The 15,757-nt window shown below is 56.0% G+C and overlaps 2 protein-coding genes across 7 annotated transcripts; both read right to left on the bottom strand.

The window, feature by feature from the left end:
• Positions 1-125: 125 nt before the first annotated feature.
• GLI1 (GLI family zinc finger 1) lies at positions 126-11,183 on the bottom strand. Of its 6 annotated transcripts, none has more exons than XM_047867804.1 (13): positions 10,789-11,183; positions 10,426-10,575; positions 7,494-7,617; positions 7,170-7,262; positions 6,699-6,894; positions 6,346-6,490; positions 5,911-6,144; positions 5,687-5,824; positions 5,210-5,359; positions 3,966-4,130; positions 3,244-3,474; positions 2,506-2,773; positions 126-2,094 (listed from the first exon to the last, which is right to left on the bottom strand). In XM_047867804.1, the coding sequence occupies exons 3-13, from the start codon at positions 7,588-7,590 to the stop codon at positions 350-352; spliced, it is 3,462 nt and encodes a 1,153-aa protein (XP_047723760.1). In that variant the 5' UTR covers positions 7,591-7,617; positions 10,426-10,575; positions 10,789-11,183; the 3' UTR covers positions 126-349. The 6 variants fall into 6 exon arrangements, with proteins under 6 accessions (XP_047723760.1, XP_047723761.1, XP_047723762.1 ...); XM_047867805.1 differs by having other exon boundaries at positions 10,426-10,509; XM_047867806.1 differs by lacking the exon at positions 10,426-10,575 and having other exon boundaries at positions 7,494-7,638.
• A 2,094-nt stretch (positions 11,184-13,277) lies between these two features.
• On the bottom strand, positions 13,278-14,931 carry INHBE (inhibin subunit beta E). The gene is made up of 2 exons (XM_047868650.1): positions 14,634-14,931; positions 13,278-14,372 (listed from the first exon to the last, which is right to left on the bottom strand). Exons 1-2 carry the CDS (start codon positions 14,929-14,931, stop codon positions 13,621-13,623), a joined length of 1,050 nt encoding a protein of 349 aa, XP_047724606.1. The 3' UTR covers positions 13,278-13,620.
• Positions 14,932-15,757: the final 826 nt, after the last annotated feature.

Genomic DNA, 15,757 nt, shown 5'->3' with positions numbered 1-15,757 from the left:
TATGAGTGTCTTTGTGAGTCTGACCTGAGGGATTTGGGATGGGGCGAGGGAGCCTCTCTAAAGAGGGAAGTGGGTGGATAAAGCCCTGCTTCTCTTCTTTGCCTGTCATCACCCCTCCCCTAAGAGAGTAACTTGTAAAGCAGGGCTCTTTCTGATGCAGTTCCTTTATTATCCAGAAACAGTGTCATTATCAAATTCCTCCCCCAAACACATACAGAAGATGTACAGCCCCCACCCATACCCCCCATCCCTGGGGCATCCCAGGGGCTATGGCTCCTCCTCCCTACTTCTCTGTGGGGATGGAAACCCTTTAGGAAATGGATCTGTGATTACTGGGATTCCCCACTCTTTAGGCACTAGAGTTGAGGAATTGTGTCTCCCCAGGCAGGGATCCCAGTAAGATACTCATGTTGCCCACAGCCATGTTGGCGGGCCCAGAGGGAGGTGGGGTATGTTCAGAGCTGTCCCCTTGGTCATGCGAAGGAGGAGGACTCAGCCCCTGGGCCTCATCCAGAATAGCCACAAAGTCCAGCTGAGTGTTGTCAAGGTCAAGAGAGTCCAGAGGGTTGCACACCTGCCCTTCAGGAGGAGCGTACAAGGCAGGACCCCCTCCCAGCCTGCCCACCTCGGGATGACCACAGCTGGGGTTCGTGCCCCCTGCCTTGAGGGTCCCATAGCAAGTAGTCAGTGGGGGCAGAAGTCGGGGTGGTGCTGCTGCCCTATGGGAAGCCTTGTTTGCCCCCACTGCAAAATTTTCATGGCACGGTGGAGGGGTGGGATAGGAACCTGACTTGTGACTGGGCAAGTTAGGTGCAAAGCCAGGTCCATATGTGGCCAATGGGGCCTTGGCAGGACTTGGGCTAACCTGGGAACCCCCCAGAAACTTGGGACTCTGGTAGAGAGGTTCCTGGACTGGGAGATCTCCCCTGCCCCCACCCTCCCATAGCAGTTCCTGTTGAGACTGAACATAATTACACACAAGCTGAGCCTTAAGTTGTCCTGTGGAGTGAGTGGGGGAATCAAAATCCAGGCCAGACCTGGGTTCTGAAGAAAGATAATCAGAGGGTGGCTGGGTATAGGCACCTGACTGGGGATACTGGGGAGGGGGAGGCTGGGGGTAGTGGGAGAACAGAGGCTGTGGGCGAGGAGGCCCCTCACTGGGGTGGGCATTGAGGCAGGGTGCCAGTCCTGTGGAATCAGAACCCACTGGACACCCCTGTTCTGGCTTGACCTGCACTTGTCCATAATGTTCAAGACGAGGACACTGGCTGTAGACTCCAGCTGGAGCCTTGGGGCTTGGGTACAGCCCAGAGTGGGAAGGGAACTCACTCCATGGTTCAGGGGTGGGTTCAGGATAGGAGACCTGCTGGGGACAGGGGTTTGGCCCGTAGTTGGTGGGTGGACCAGGCCCAAGAGGCAGGGAGCCTGGACCCCTAGCTCCATAAGGCTCAGCCACTGCCCCCTCAGGTCCCCCATATCCCAAAGTATCAGTAGGTGGGAAGTCCATATAGGGGGTTAGACCACTGCCTATCATGGAGGTCCCACCTTCTGGCTCCTCCCGTAGCCCTCTGGTGTCCATGGCAACATTCTCAGTGATGCTGGGAGGCTGTGGTGAGTAGACAGTGGTTGGGAGTTGGGGATCAAAGTTCCGTCCTCCCCCTGCCACAGTGGGGGGTGTGTGGACACAACCCAAGCTCTTGAACCGCTGGACTCTGGCTGGGGCAGGACGGTCAACAGCCCGGGCTGGGTCACTGGCCCTCCGGGTGACTCCTACATTGGGGTTGTATCCTGGATACTCAGCTCGGCTTCTCCAGGAAGGTGCGGGAAGATTCCCCATCTGATCCAGGCTGGCTGCTGCCGTGGGTGGGGTACCACCTCCCCTGGCTGAAGCATATCTTGCCCGGAGCAGGTAGTGCTGGGCAGGCGTGAGGCCGGGCAAAGAAGATGCCCCATTCTCTGGTGGGGAGCCAGGGGGGAAAGGGGAGGCCAAGGAGGAACGGCGGCTGACAGTATAAGCTGAACTGACACTGCTGGAGCTGCTGCTGCGGCGGTCAAGAGAAAGTGGGGGCCCCAGACGGCGGGACACAGGGGTGCCTACAAGTGATAAGGAGAAAAGACGGGATGGTCAGGGAGCTGTCTGCATCTCACTCTGCCTCCCTCATGGGGACAGCCTTGTCCCGGAATCCCAGCGACAGGCTCCTTAATCCTGACCAATCAGTTCTGTCTCCTCCCATGCCCTTTCTACATCTGGGTCACCAGGGATTCAGAACCACCATGAACAGTTGTATAGGTTGCACACTGCACAGCCCTAGGGGACCTAGGCATTCACATTATAGACTTTGTATATCGCAATTACCTGATAGATGGAAGGAAGCGTCTTGAGGAAAGGGGACCTTTTCCTAATTGTACAAAGGTATATAGGGCAGCCCTGAAGGGTGAAGTCCTCCTGACTTCAGAGGAGGTCCAGACCTCAGCCCAGCAACTATTCCCACACCCAGGTCTCACCAGTATGGGTCAGGCTGGGCAGTTTGAGGCCCCGGGGTCCTACTGGTCGAAGCTGATGTAGCTGGTCCAGTCTGAGGTTCTCAAGGCGGCGAAGAGTGGACAGACCGGTGCCAGCAATGCAAGGCCCCTCATCCAAGCTGGACAGGTCCTCAGTGCTGCCCCCCGCATTTCCAGTCATTTCCACACCACTATCTGTATTAGCTGCACTGCCTGCTGGGGAGTGGTCGCTGCTGCAGGACGACTGGGCTCCAGGGCTGGGCTGTGGCTTCTGTGGGGAAAATGAGGTCTGAGGGTGGCCCCTCTCCACTTCCCCCCAGTTCCCTAAGAAGAGCCTAGACTGGAGCGCAGACTGCCTGGGTTCAAATTCGCACTTAGTTCTGTGACCTTGGACAATTTGTCTATGCCTGAGTTTCATCATCTGAAAATGCGGAAAATAAGCCCCTTTATCATGAAGTTGTTGTGCGTATATGAAATTATAAACATATTACATGTGAATCATGCATGTAAACCATACATAAATTAGAGTAATATACCAAGCCCCATATAAGAGTTTGTTAAACCGATTAATTAATTACACTAAAATCTCTCAATTTGGGGTAGCCCAAGGAGCACCACTGGCACTAGAGGACTGTGCACAGAAGAGTGATTTACAGAAGACATGGAAGAGTTGGAAGGGACTAGAAGAACGTGGGCCAGGCAGATGGGGCGTGGAGGCAGGGGTCACCCAGGCCGGCTCACCACGGTGCCCTCCGGCACGGTCAGTCTGCTCTCTTCCCTGATGGGGCCTCCATCCCGCTCCCTCTTGGGCTCCACTGTGGAAAGGGATGATGCCCTGGGCAGGGGGCCGTCTCCTCGGTGCCGCTTGGTCACATGGGCATCAGGACCGTGCACTGTCTTGACATGTTTCCGAAGTGAGCTGGGATCTGTGTAGCGTTTGGTGCAGCCGGGGAGCTTACACACATACGGCTTCTGTTGAGTGGACAGTGAAGACAGCAGGCAAAGAAATGAAAGCGGGAGTGTGCAGAAGGAACGGGAAGCAGAGGTGGCATCGAGTAGGGACGAGGGGATCAGGGAGAAATGCACAACGCCCGAGGAACTAAGGAGAGTGGGACCCTTGGAGTGAAAAACAAGAGGGTCAAGGGGAAGATTAGGAAAACTGACAGCCCAGATCCGTGAGGCCTCATAAAGTCAGGAGTTGAAGGGACCAGGTGTCTCCTCCAGTTAGAACGGGTCTATTTAGGTTGGCCCTTTGGCTGGTTAGAGGTAGGGGGGTGGGGATGGTAAGTGGAAATTCTTGGTTTCAGAAAGGCCTTATCCAGGTGAATTAAGTTGTAGGGGGCAGGGGTGGGGTGGGGACTCACCTCTGTGGAACGGGTGCTGGGCTAAGGGATTTCTTACGGGGGAATCTCCCCAGTAGCTGGCTTCTCAAGTGGGGAGGGTCTTTTAGGTGGGGCATTCACCTCATTGGAGTGGGTCCGATTCTGGTGCTTGGCTCGGTCACTGGCATTGCTGAAGGCTTTACTGCAGCCCTCGTGCTCACACATGTATGGCTTCTCACCCGTGTGTGATCGCAGGTGTGTCTTCAGATTTTCAAGGCGTGAGTATGACTTCCGGCACCCCTCAAACTAGGGGATGTTGGGGTCAAAAGATAGCTCTCAGACAGAAGGACATGGAGATTAGAAGAACTGTAAACCTCAAAAGGGACGTGCATTAGAGAATATAACTCAAGATGGGAGAGCAGTTCCCAAAATTCAGGGACAAGGGCAGGCAAGAGCTGGAGAAACAAGAAGCTAGGGTCACTCTGGCTGCAGGGACATGGAGATGAGGCAATGAGCATCTCCTGGTCAAGCCGGAGCAGATCTCCCTGTACAAGGATCTGAGACTGCCTTAGGATGGGGTCATTCGGGGAGTGTATTACGTCCTTGACACAGAGCTTCTCCCTTCTCCGTTAGGTAGAGTGGTAGGCACAGTGCTGAGGGCCCAGAGTACTTTCAGGGGCCCACAAAAATGTTTTAACCTCTTTTATTTTTATTTATTTGTTCGAGAAAGAAAGAGAGTATGCACACTTGGGGGGAAGGGGCAGAGACAAGAGAGAAAGAGAGAGAGAGAGAGAGAGAGAGAGAGACTCAAGCAGGCTCCATGCCCAGCGGGGTTCGATCCCACAACCATGAGACCATGATCTGAGCTGAAATCAAGAGTTGGATGCTCAACCAGCTAAGCCACCCAGGCTCCTCTGATTTCTTTTAATTAAAAAAATTTTTTTAAGGTTTATTTATTTTTGAGAGAGAGAGAAAGGGCACAAGTTAGAGAGGGGCAGAGAGATAGGGAGACACAGAATCTGAAGCAGGCTCCAGACTCCGAGCTGTCAGCACAGAGCCCGATGCAGGGCTTGGACTCACGGACGGCTAGATCTGAGCCGCAGTCGGACGTTTAACCAACTGAGCCCCCCAGGAGCCCCTCTAATTTCTTTTAAAAGCAAGGGAAAAATAACTTTTAGGTCCAGGGAATGTCCTAATATGCAATATCAATATGTTTGTTTTTATACTAACACAGTCATAATATACAGTTTTTAAATACTTGTTTATGGAGGAAGTGGCCAATGAAGGCAAAAGTGCCTAGGATCCATGAGAGTCCTATGAGCTCTGCCTTGGTGGGGAGCCCCAGTTTAGGGAGGGACCCTGAGCTTGGAAAGTGGGTGCCTCACCGTGCATTTGTGTGGCTTCTCGCCCGTGTGTCTGCGCATGTGGACCACCAGCATATACTGGGCTTTGAAGGGCCTCAGCTCCCTGGAGCAGCCCCCCCAGTGGCACACGAACTCTTTCCGCTCCCCATGGATGTGCTCACTGTTAATGTGCTGAAGGAGGAGACACAGAGGCTCTCTAAGGTTCCCTTATGCCATCAAGATGCAAAACAGACCTTCCCTTGACCTCCCCATCCCACCATATTCCCCCAAGGCTTCACTTCCCAGGGGGAAGGGGCAGAGAGAACATCAGAGCCCGCCTCTCAGTTCTTCCAGAGTTTCTAAAACAAAGCTATAGCTCCTGAGTTTCTGCCTGCTGCACCAGGCACTCAACCTCTGACCTCAGGATCCTGACCTCCTACCCTTAGCCTGATTCCACAAGGTCCCACCAGAATGTCCTACAAGATCCAGCCAGCATTCCTGTTACCCCCTGGGGCTCACGTGCACCAGCTGCTCCTGGGAATCAAATTCCTGGCTGCAGCCGTCCCAGCGGCAGTCAGTCTCATACACGGATTCAGGCTCAGGCTTTTCCTCTCTCTCCAGGTCCTCCCGCCCATCCAGCATCCCCAGCAGGGGATCCTAGGGCAGAAGATATGATCCTAGGGTCACTCGGGTGACGGCTTTTGTTTGGCTCAGGCTTCAGAGGCAAAGTCAGCCCCTCTTACCTGTGTGCCTGTGGAGTTGGGGCTGGACATATCACCCTCCAAGGGCTCCTCTGGGCACTTGCTAACCATCAGGTCCAGCTCAGACTTCAGCTTCCCCAAGGGAAGAGGTGAGGGTGATGAAGGTAGAAGTGGGCAGAAGGAAGAGGGAGCCCAGCCAGGTCTTCCTGCCCTGAGTGCCCCCACCCAAGCAGCTGGAACCCCTGGGTTTAGAAGAGACTTCCTCCTCAGACTGCACTGGGATGGGCAAAAGGTGGGGGATCTCATTTGGAAGAGTAGGATTCAGCCCCAACATGTGAACCCCGGCAACAATACCCCTTTATTTCTCTGCTGCTGAAAACTTTTATATCCCCTGTCCTTCCTTCACCTTGCCCCATAAAGTCCACCACCACCCGCTCTGAGCTGAGGGAAACTGAGTGGCGACATGAGGACTCTCACCTGGCAAGTTGGGAGGGGTCCCCGGGACTGAGGATGCGGCATCATCCCACCCTGGGTGGGGTCATGGGGACCACAGGGCTGGACCCCGAAGGAAGGCGAGGTCCCTTTTTGGTGATTCATCTGGGGTGGGAATCCCAGAGACGGGCTGAGGAGGAGGAGGAGGAGGAGACGGAGTTACTTAGGACTGTCAGCTCAGAAAGTTGCAGGAGTTCTTGGGCTATTTGGAGTGTTTCGGAAAGATGATATGGGAAGTGGCTGAGGCAGTTCCAGGGAAGTGCTTTGGAGGGCTTGAGGCTTTTAGTAGGGTTTAGTAGGGTCTTTAGGGGGGCCTCTTAGCCCAAGGCTATCTGCACCTCATGGTGCTGATGGAGAGGTGACCATAGGAGCCCCCGGGAGATGCACAGCGTGAGTTGATGAAGGCCACAAGGGAGCTGGGGGAGGTGCGGATAACTGTCTGCAGGTCCAGGCTGGCGTCTGACAGAGGTGAGATGGAGAGTGCCCGCTTCTTGGTCAACTTGACTGCACTTCGGGGAGGAGGAAAGAGTGTGGCTGGGGCAGGAAACAGGGAAGACAGCTATAGTAAATGGGGCGTGTGTCTCCATACACCCAACCCATGGGTCCTGATTCAAACAAAAAATGACACTTGACTCTGCTTTGCCCTACTGATGCCATCTGTGACTTCCTGATCATGCTCTGACCCCTTGCTCCGATTTCCAAGCATTTCCTCTTCCAAGTTAGAGCCCCTGCCCGCCCCCCACCCACTCTTTTATTTGGGACAAGTCCCAGAGGGGCAGAAAGGGAAGAGATATTGCTTGAGGCCTCACCCTCAGTGCAGCTGTTGGTCTCCCTGGCTGGCCCATAACTGTGGGGGCCAGACATGAGGTTGGCCTGATGGCAGAAGGGCAGACCGGGCAGTCCTAGAAAAGAGAGACGGCCAGAATGAGTAATAGGAATGGGGGACACGTAAGGCCTCACGTTGAAACCCCAGGAAGAGGCCTGATCTCATATTCCAAGCCTCTATGACACGAAGCCTCAAATCTTCTTATGGATTGGAAACTGGCATGGGGTAGGAAATGGAAGAGGGACCCCTGAGGCTGACTGAGAGAGCTGCCAGTCCTCAAGACCCAGAGATTGGTATTTGCACTGACCTTCTGTCCCCATGCTGGGGGCCTGACTGGGGAGGGGCCGGAGACAGCAGGGCTCGCCATAGCTACTGACTGGCGGTGGGGTCATCGAGTTGAACATGGTGTCTCAGAGGCGAGTGTGGGGACACTGCAGGAGGGGAAGGGAGATCTGCAAGTTATAAAGGCGGGAAGGAAACAGGGAAGGTCAGATAACTAAGTCAGGTATAGAACCCCAGGCAGAGTCCCTCTAAGACAACTGCCACAGGAAATCAAATTGAATCGAGCATCACACAGACAGAGTGAGGGTAAGAAAAGAAGTCCCAAAGAGGCAGAGGCACTCTTGGGGATCTTTGTGGGAACTGAGTGGGATCTTTGCCTGGGTGGTCTATGCGAGTGCGAGTGTGTGTGGGGGGTGGTGGGGGAATGTCATGGACTCATTGAGCCTATATGAGCCTCAAGCGATTTTATACCATGGGGCCTCTATTTCTTCTTGCTGTGACAATGGGCCAGCTTTGAGGGGTGGGATGGGGGAACTCATGCTGAGCATCTAACTTCAAGCACTGCGAAGCCCCTTTTCCTTTCCTTCATTTGTTCCAGCCCGGGGACAACCCGTCCACAATTTCTCCAGTATCCAGCAGAGGGAGCTCTCGCCACAGCCCAGACTGAGCGGCTGATTGGGGCCCGGAGGGAGCAAGGAAGATCTGCCTTTTTCTCTCTAAGGCAGAAACTGTGTATAGAAGGGGATAAGGTTTCTGAGGGAAGCCTCCCGGGTCTGTTGAGTACAAAGAGTGGAAACTGGTGTTGTTCTGGGGTGGTTTGAATCTGGGCACCCATCTAATTCTTTTGGTCTATTTGGGGGAAACAGGAAAGGGACTGTAAGAGAAGGCTTTGGAAGAATGAAAAAACAAAGTCACCATCCATTAGAGAAGAGTTGTGAGGGAGGAGAGGGTGCTGCTGTCCGCTCTTCTCCTCAAACTCCAGTTTTTGTTCCACCCCGGGTTTTCTGGTCTCCCGGGACTGAGGGTGGGGTGGGGCGGGGTAGGGTGGAGAACGACCGGGAGCGGGCCGGCCGGCGCGGTGGGTGATCCCGGGATGCTGGGATTTAGGGTGAGGGCGGGGTAAGATGGGGAGCGGAACCCGGACCCCAGGACCCAGCCCAAGCTCCACAGCCTGGGTTGTATGCTTCCTAACTCCTCCTTTCCCTGCGGAGAGCTGGATCCCGCATCCAAGACCTCCCAACTCGACCTTGGCACTGTGTGTGTGGGGGGGGGGGGGGGCACAGCTGGCTGGCAGCTGGATGGGGGGACACTTCTCCCGCCTCCTTCCTCTATGACTCACCCAGGGGAAGGAGGCGGGGGCTTGCAAACGACCCCCCAAACACTAAAGAGACTCCCCCAAACGTGCCTACTCAGTCACCTTTCAGTGCCACTGCCCAGCCGCAGGGGAGTCGCGATGTAAATGGGGCAACATCCCTCTTCGCCCACGCATGCCGCAGCCCACCCACTTCTCCCCTTCACACTAGTGACAGGAAAATTTCGCCAACTTTTCCAGCTTCAGTCAAGTTTTTCTGGGGTGTGGATGAAAGCGCAGGATGGGGCAGGGAGCTCTAGGGTTCCCCTGCTGGAGCCCTGAATCATCTTCTGTGTCTCCCTATTTTCCAGAGTCCCCCTCGCACCCCCGCTCCCCAACTCCCAGGAGTAGGCCCCGCCCCCCTCCTCCCGGTCCCGCCTTCCCCGCCCCCGTGCCTCCTCGGCCCACCCAAGTCGCCGCCGCAGGCTCTGGCTGCAGACAGCTCCGCTTCCCCCGCCCGCCCCGGGAGCCCAGTCGAGCGAGCCGCGGTGGAGGGAGGGCGGGGGGAGTTGAGAGGCGGGACACATTCTTCCCTCCTCCCCCTAGTGCATCCAGAAGGCTGGTAGTGGCGCCCAGGGTGGGGGGCACTGCTGGAGAGTGGGTGTCCCAGTGGGTGGAAAAGAAAGAAGAATCCACAAACTATAGGGACAGAAAGTGACTGGGTAAATAAAATAAGGTGTGTATGGGGAAAGGGAGGGGTCAGGACACCTTGGGTTCCTGATTATCACATCTGGCTTCCCAAGGGTTAACCCCTCCAGACCCCCGGGAACCCCTGAGTGACGTCAAGGGCGGGTCTGTACCGCCTGGCTGGGGAAGCCGGGGAGCTAATGGGGGGGGGGGGGGTCTCTGGGCCCCGCCCCCATAGGGAAAACCACCCTAATTCCGGCCCTTTACAACTCCCCCGGGAAATTGCCCCGCCTTCTCCTTCCACTAGACGGTAAAGACCTGTCTTACGAAGACCCCAGGTCGCCAGCCCCCAAAACCTTACCTCCCCAGTCACTATGGGATCCCCTTTCCCTAATCCTATCCCCAAAGCTAGCTGCCCAGGGCGGATTGTTTCGGGGTCACCGGGCCTGAAAGAGGCTTCAGAGCGGGGAGCAAGGGCAGGCAGGGTGGTCTGAGCCAGAGGAGGGGCCTCGGCCCCCGGCTCCCGTTCGGGAGGGGGGGGGTGTCCAAGGGAAACATAGGCAGGCAGTGGCCAGTGGTCCCGCCCAGTCCCAGTAGGGGTCTCCCTGCGGCTGGCCCCAGCCGTCCTGGTGGTCCTGAGGTCAGAGGGTCAAGACAAGGTCTCCTCAGCTCCTCCTTAGCACCCCGTCCACAGCCCTTGGGACTCGGGAGTCCGAATTCCTTGAGGAGTCTTTCTAGGGCCTAAACTGGACACTGGCCCCTCCAGCCCCCTTCCTAGTCGAGAAGACACTCCTTTTCCTCAGAACACATGCACCAGCAAGCACATCTGTCACAAGACAGGTCAGGGTTCAAGCCTAGCCGTCCCCCATTGGTTTTGTCGCCTCACACACACCCATCCCCACCCCACCTAGGGCTCTCTCCTTAGCTGTTCCCTCCTTTCAGAAACACTGACGTCCTCCTGCCGGCGCTCAGGACACACCTGGAGCTGCCTGTCTACCACGCAGACCTCCAGCTAGCCGTCCCTCCAGCCTCTTCATCCTAACCTCATGAAAGTGAGATGTTTCTAATATATGGGAGAGGCGGAGACAGACAAAGAGATCCACGGTTGCCTGAGACAGAGACACAGAGACTGTCAGAAGAAAAAAAAGATACAGAGAAAGGAGATACAAATGAAAAAATTCTTCAAACTTTCTATTCCTCACCCCAGGCTCTCCCACCCCCTTTTTGCCTCTGTCCCCCAGGTTTCCCTCTTCGCTGGGCAGAGTCCCTCGCAAGCAGGGCATCCCCTCGGGCCCCCTCCCCCACTGCTCCCAGGTGGTCCCCCGCCTGCCCCCCTTCTCACCTCCTTCTGGGCGCTGGGCTCGGGATGCGCGGTCCAGGGCTAGAGTCTGGGCTGGGGGGTGTGCGGTGGGGAGGGGGGGCGGACAGGGCCACGGCAGCGCAGCCTCAGTGCCACCCCCACCCCCCCTAACCTGGCCGCCAGCCCTCCCGCCGGCCCAGCCCGCCGGGCCGCGAGCCGGGACCACCCGCGAGAAGCGCAAACTTTTTTTTTCCCTTTTGCAAAAACTTTTTCTCGCTCAAGCAGCTGGCGCGCCGCCGCTCTTCCCGCTCGCCTCTCACCTCCCTTCTACTTCCCTCCCTCTTGCAGTTCTGGAAGATGAGGCGGGGTAGCTAAAAGCAAGAGAGGGGGTGCCGGGCTTATTGCACCCCCAGGACCCCCAGGATCCTCCCCCTCCCTTGAGGGACCCTATACTGCCTAACCCCCCCCCCCCCCCCCGCTGAACACGCTGCTGGTGGTGGGCAATAAATCCCGGCATGGATCCTTGGAACGGCAGCCCACGAAGAGGCCCCCAACCAGAGCCTGAAAAAACTAAGAAATATATTAGGGAGTGGCGGGGGGGGGGGGGGGGGGGGGGCAGAAGCGACGAAAGAGTCCATGCGAGAAAGATAATATTGGAGGTAGTGTCGTCGACTTTGGTGCTAAACTGAGCATTATGCCATCCTGTAGTTTATCTGCCCGCCTCACTCTTTCAATGGAACATATGAAGGGTTTGGGACAGATTTGGGGTTTGGTGCAAATGGCACTGAAACAGAGTTGGCTTGTTAGTGAGGGGTCTATAGAGCATAAAAAAGAGAAGCAGTGGCTGAGGATCTGGGCGCAGAGTATGCGGTTCACAAGGCTACTGAGGAACCCTGGGATGGAGGCACTGTTCCTCTGAGAACCCCCGCTCTCCCTCGTCTCGAAGTTTTGGAGACTGCGGGCACCTCCGCACCTCCGGCTTCCTGCGCTTCCAGGCTGTCTGCGCCCTCTGCTGGCTTTTCTGGCACGTGACACTCTCAGAGTCTGGAAGCGGAGTAGACTGGGGGAGCTGAAGAAGTAGGAGGCTTAACAAGTCCCCCCAGCAAAGCCGTGTTAGGAGCCCAGGGAGGGGATTGTACGAGCCCTAAGAAATGCAAAGGCACACTAGAAGAGGCTGCTTGTACAGAACGGTAGTGTCTGATAGGGGAGTGCCCCGTCCCTTTCGGTTTGTGTTGCCATGGTGACTGGATGCAGGGGAAGGGGCAGCTATTTTAGTCTCTCTGACCTTTCTTTATGAGAAAGGGGAGAAAACATGGTGAGGAAAAGGAGTCTCTTCCTTTCCTGTCACCCCTCAGACAGACCTCCCACATCCTAGCTCTGCTTCCAAGAACCACCTCCTGGGGCCTGGAGACTTAGTAGGTTAACTGTTCAGACTGAGGGTCAAGGGGAAAAGGTAAAACTAGGGAGAGGACTGAGGCCCTACAAATATAGGTAGGAACTGTGGGGGAACATAGCGTGAGTCCTGTCTGACCCTCCCTCCCCCATATGAATTTGGCCCAGACATCAGTTATACCCAGAGGGTCAGGCAACACCAATGGTCACTGGAGAAGAAGGTAAGACCATTGGTCACCCTACATATGCTCCTGTCCCAGCCATCTGCCTTTTCTTTCAGGGAAGCTTTTTTAGAGCACACTGCTTTTTCCTCTTCACCCAGGTCTCTAGATCAGTGATTCTCAAACATTTTGATTTCAAGACCTCGATACACTCTTTTTTTTTTTTTAATTAGGTTCCATGCCCAATGTGGGGCTTGAACTCATGACCCAGAGATTAAGAGTCACATGCTGTACCCACTGAGAGAGCCAGGCACCCCCCATTACACTCTTAACATTTATTGAATTTTTGTTTGTGTGGTTCATATCAATGTACTATATTAGAAATTAAACTGAAAAAAAAGTTTGTAACACAAGAGTACACAAACACACATCCCATTAACAATGATGTCAGAAAGATGATGTAATCACATGCCACATAGCCTCTGGAAAACTCCACCGTATACTTTTAAGAAAATGAAAATAAAAAAGGCAAATAACATCTTAGTGTTATTATAAAAGTAGTTTTGACCTTGTGAACACTCCTGAAAGGGCCTCAAGGGACCTTTCAGGGGTCCCCAGACCTTACCTTGAAAACCTATCCCTTTAGACTATCACCCCAGCCCTTCTTTATGACTCATACTTGTTGGGTTTTCCCCTCATTTTTATTAGGAAAGTATAAACATTTGTCTCCCCAGTGCGTCCTGTCCCCCGCTGGGAAAAAAAAAACAGGGAACTTCTTGGGCTCAGCACCCCTCTCTCCTGACTCCCAGTTCTGGGGCTCTCCCACACACCTCCTCTTAGCCCCTTGCCTATCTCTTTCTTGACGCTCCCTTAGAGCTCTTCCAAAGTTCCTACCCTTGGCCAGCCTGTTTCCCCTGTCCCAAGCCTGCTGGGATCTTGGTCTGCTTCTTCCTCCCCTCACTTGAGGACTTTCTCTTCTTGAGAAAGACGAAGTAATTTTTCTCTGCCTTCTCCTTCCCTCCCTCTGTCCCTCCCTCACCTCTGCCATCTTTTCATAGGGGTTAGAGTAAGCAATCATGCTTTCTGGGTAGATTCCTTTAGAGGACACACCTTCCCCATCTCCCCACACATCAACCTGGAATAGGCAAGAGTCTGGATGAGCACGTGCCCATTCAGGTCCCCTAGGGGTCAACCCAGTCATACTGCCACCCCACCCATTGGGTGGGGCTGTGGATCAGGAATCTAATGTCTCCAGCCACAGATGCCCTTTGCCTGGGAACCCCCAACTGATCTCTTTACTCCAAATCCCCAGGTCCTCTTGCTAGCTGCAGCCGCAGGCCTCCACCACCATATCTGGCACATCTGTCTTGACCACATTGCCGTCACGGTCGAGGTAGAGGAGAGAGAGGGGCCTTCGGGCAGTAGGAACACAGCAGGAAGTACCCAAGGGCCAAGGGTTGTTGGCTTTGAGGAGGCTGAAGACAGCAGAATGGAAGGAGGCAGCAATGCCCGGGCTGCCTGCCAGGTGAGGGGGGCACTGTCCACTGCAGTAATTGAGCTGGTACCCCTCCGGCTGCAGGATCCAGTCCCGCCATCCCAGTTCCCGGAAGTCTACATAATGGTCTCGCCTGCAACATAAGGGGGTCTCGGGCTCACAGGTAGGGGTCCTCCTCCTGGTGCGGCCTGCTCCAGGCCCCTTGGGCCAGATCTTAAGCTCCAGGAAGGGCCGCTCATCTCCCGCCGTGTCCACGAGCCACTGTGGGGCAGCCGTGGCGTTGCCTCCTGGGAGTCTGCAGTCCAGCTGGAGTTTCAGGACAGCGGACGCCTCACCCCTCAAGCCACTAGAGGGCAGAGTCAGGGCGTGCCAGCCTGGGGTTGTCATCTGGTGCTCCGCCAGGAGGGTGCGCGACTCTCGGCGCCTCCTTCCTGGGTTCCACCTGAAGGTCCTCAAGGAAAGAGTGCCGGGAAAGGTGGGGAGCACACGCAGCCAGAGGCGGGCGTGGTACAGGTGCCGGGACTGAGCTGTGGACAGGTGGAAGGTGAGCACGGAGCTGCAGGCGGAAGTGGAAGGCTCTGCCAGGGAGATGGAGAAGGGTCGGAGGAATGTGGGCAGAGCTAAAGCTCTCCTCGGAGACCCCCGCAAGCCCTACCCACGGCTCTCCCTAGCACCCACCTTTAGAAGAAACTGGGGCTGCCTTGGGTCCCCCGTCCTCCGCAGCCAGTCCCCGCCCCAACTTCTCCTCCCACACCCTGCGCCGTCTGCCTTTTCCATCAGTCTCCCCGTCCGCCTCCCTCTCCCGGTCTGCTCTCTGCCTCGCTCTCTCCCTCACCCACCTGTGATGGTAGCAAAGCTGATGACCTCCTCCCCATTCACTGGAGCCACACTTCCTGGCTGCAGTCTCCGGAGGGCTCTGGTCAGCGCTGCCTGGGGTGGAGGGTGAGTTATTCTGGGACGACTGGTCAGGTGCAGCCCCTCCAAGATCTGCTGCTTGGCTAGCTCCAGGACCAGAGCACGTTCTGCTTGGGGCTCCAGTGTGGGACCTCCGCAGGAGGGACAGACAGACCCTGCCCCCTGTGCCCACACCAGTGTCCACAGCAGCACCAGCTGGCGCTGGCCATCAGGGAGCCCCATGCTCCTGGTGAATGGCCCTGGGCTGGGTCAGGAGCCTTGGATGGCAGTTGCTCCTTCTGTTGATCTGATTGCGTAGAGGCCAATGAGGGCGCAGCAGAGGCAGACAGTGGTGCCACACCTACCCTTGGCCAAGGGTAGAGCCACCTGTCTTCTCTTTCCTGGGACTCAGGAAGGCAGTAGGTGGATGGTCCTATGGGTAGCTGAGTTTAGCGTAGTCTGCAGGTTTGACCCTCACAGCTCATGGCTGGTTACTGACTGGGGCCTCTTTAGAGCCGCAACCTGGGGCTCCCTCACCTAGTGGTCAGCCAGCAGACCTACCCTCTGAGCCCCAGGATTGGCCAGCTGTGCTGCCCATCAGGTCCTTGCAGGGGAGGGGGTGGAGGTCCCCCCCCCACCCCGCCCCAGCTCAGGTTTCACCATCTGGCCCTGGTCACTGAGTTTGAGGTGGGGTAGGGGGGTGGGGGGGGGGCAATGTGGACACGCATGATGCAAGAAAGAGAATGATTTCACATGCTCAGTCCCCAAGGTCTGGGGCTCAGGGGAGGGACTCCATATGAGCTAGGTGGGGAGGGCGATTTTCCCCATACCTCTAGTCTTTCTAGCTTGCCCGGCCACCTCTGCTGCAACAGTTTTCATCAGACAGCTGTGAGTTCTGATGGTCATTTCTCCAGGATCTCTGGGCCAGAAGGAGAACTCTGGTCTCTATTTCTAGCAACGGGGTTGGGACAGCAAGGAGAGGTTGTGGGTGGGAGAGGAGCGGAGTCCTCCTGCCCAGGCCAAGGTGGCAGTGCCACGGGGCACGGAAGTCACCTCCTGACCCTGCCTA

Source organism: Prionailurus viverrinus, chromosome B4 (genome assembly GCF_022837055.1).
Source record: "Prionailurus viverrinus isolate Anna chromosome B4, UM_Priviv_1.0, whole genome shotgun sequence".
NCBI lineage: Eukaryota > Metazoa > Chordata > Mammalia > Carnivora > Felidae > Prionailurus > Prionailurus viverrinus.
This window is presented reverse-complemented; position numbering and strand designations above follow the sequence as displayed.

Bases quoted from the DNA above. Each gene is read 5' to 3' on its own strand.
- INHBE (XM_047868650.1), bottom strand. From the start codon at position 14,931: ATGGGGCTCCCTGATGGCCAGCGCCAGCTGGTGCTGCTGTGGACACTG. The intron at 14,373-14,633 runs GTGGGTGAGGGA...TCTCCCTGGCAG, and splicing joins CAGCTTTGCTACCATCACAG to AGCCTTCCACTTCCGCCTGC.
- GLI1 (XM_047867804.1), bottom strand. From the start codon at position 7,590: ATGTTCAACTCGATGACCCCACCGCCAGTCAGTAGCTATGGCGAGCCC. The intron at 5,825-5,910 runs GTAAGAGGGGCT...CTTCTGCCCTAG, and splicing joins CCAACTCCACAGGCACACAG to GATCCCCTGCTGGGGATGCT. The intron at 5,360-5,686 runs GTGAGCCCCAGG...CTCCTCCTTCAG, and splicing joins CCCAGGAGCAGCTGGTGCAC to CACATTAACAGTGAGCACAT.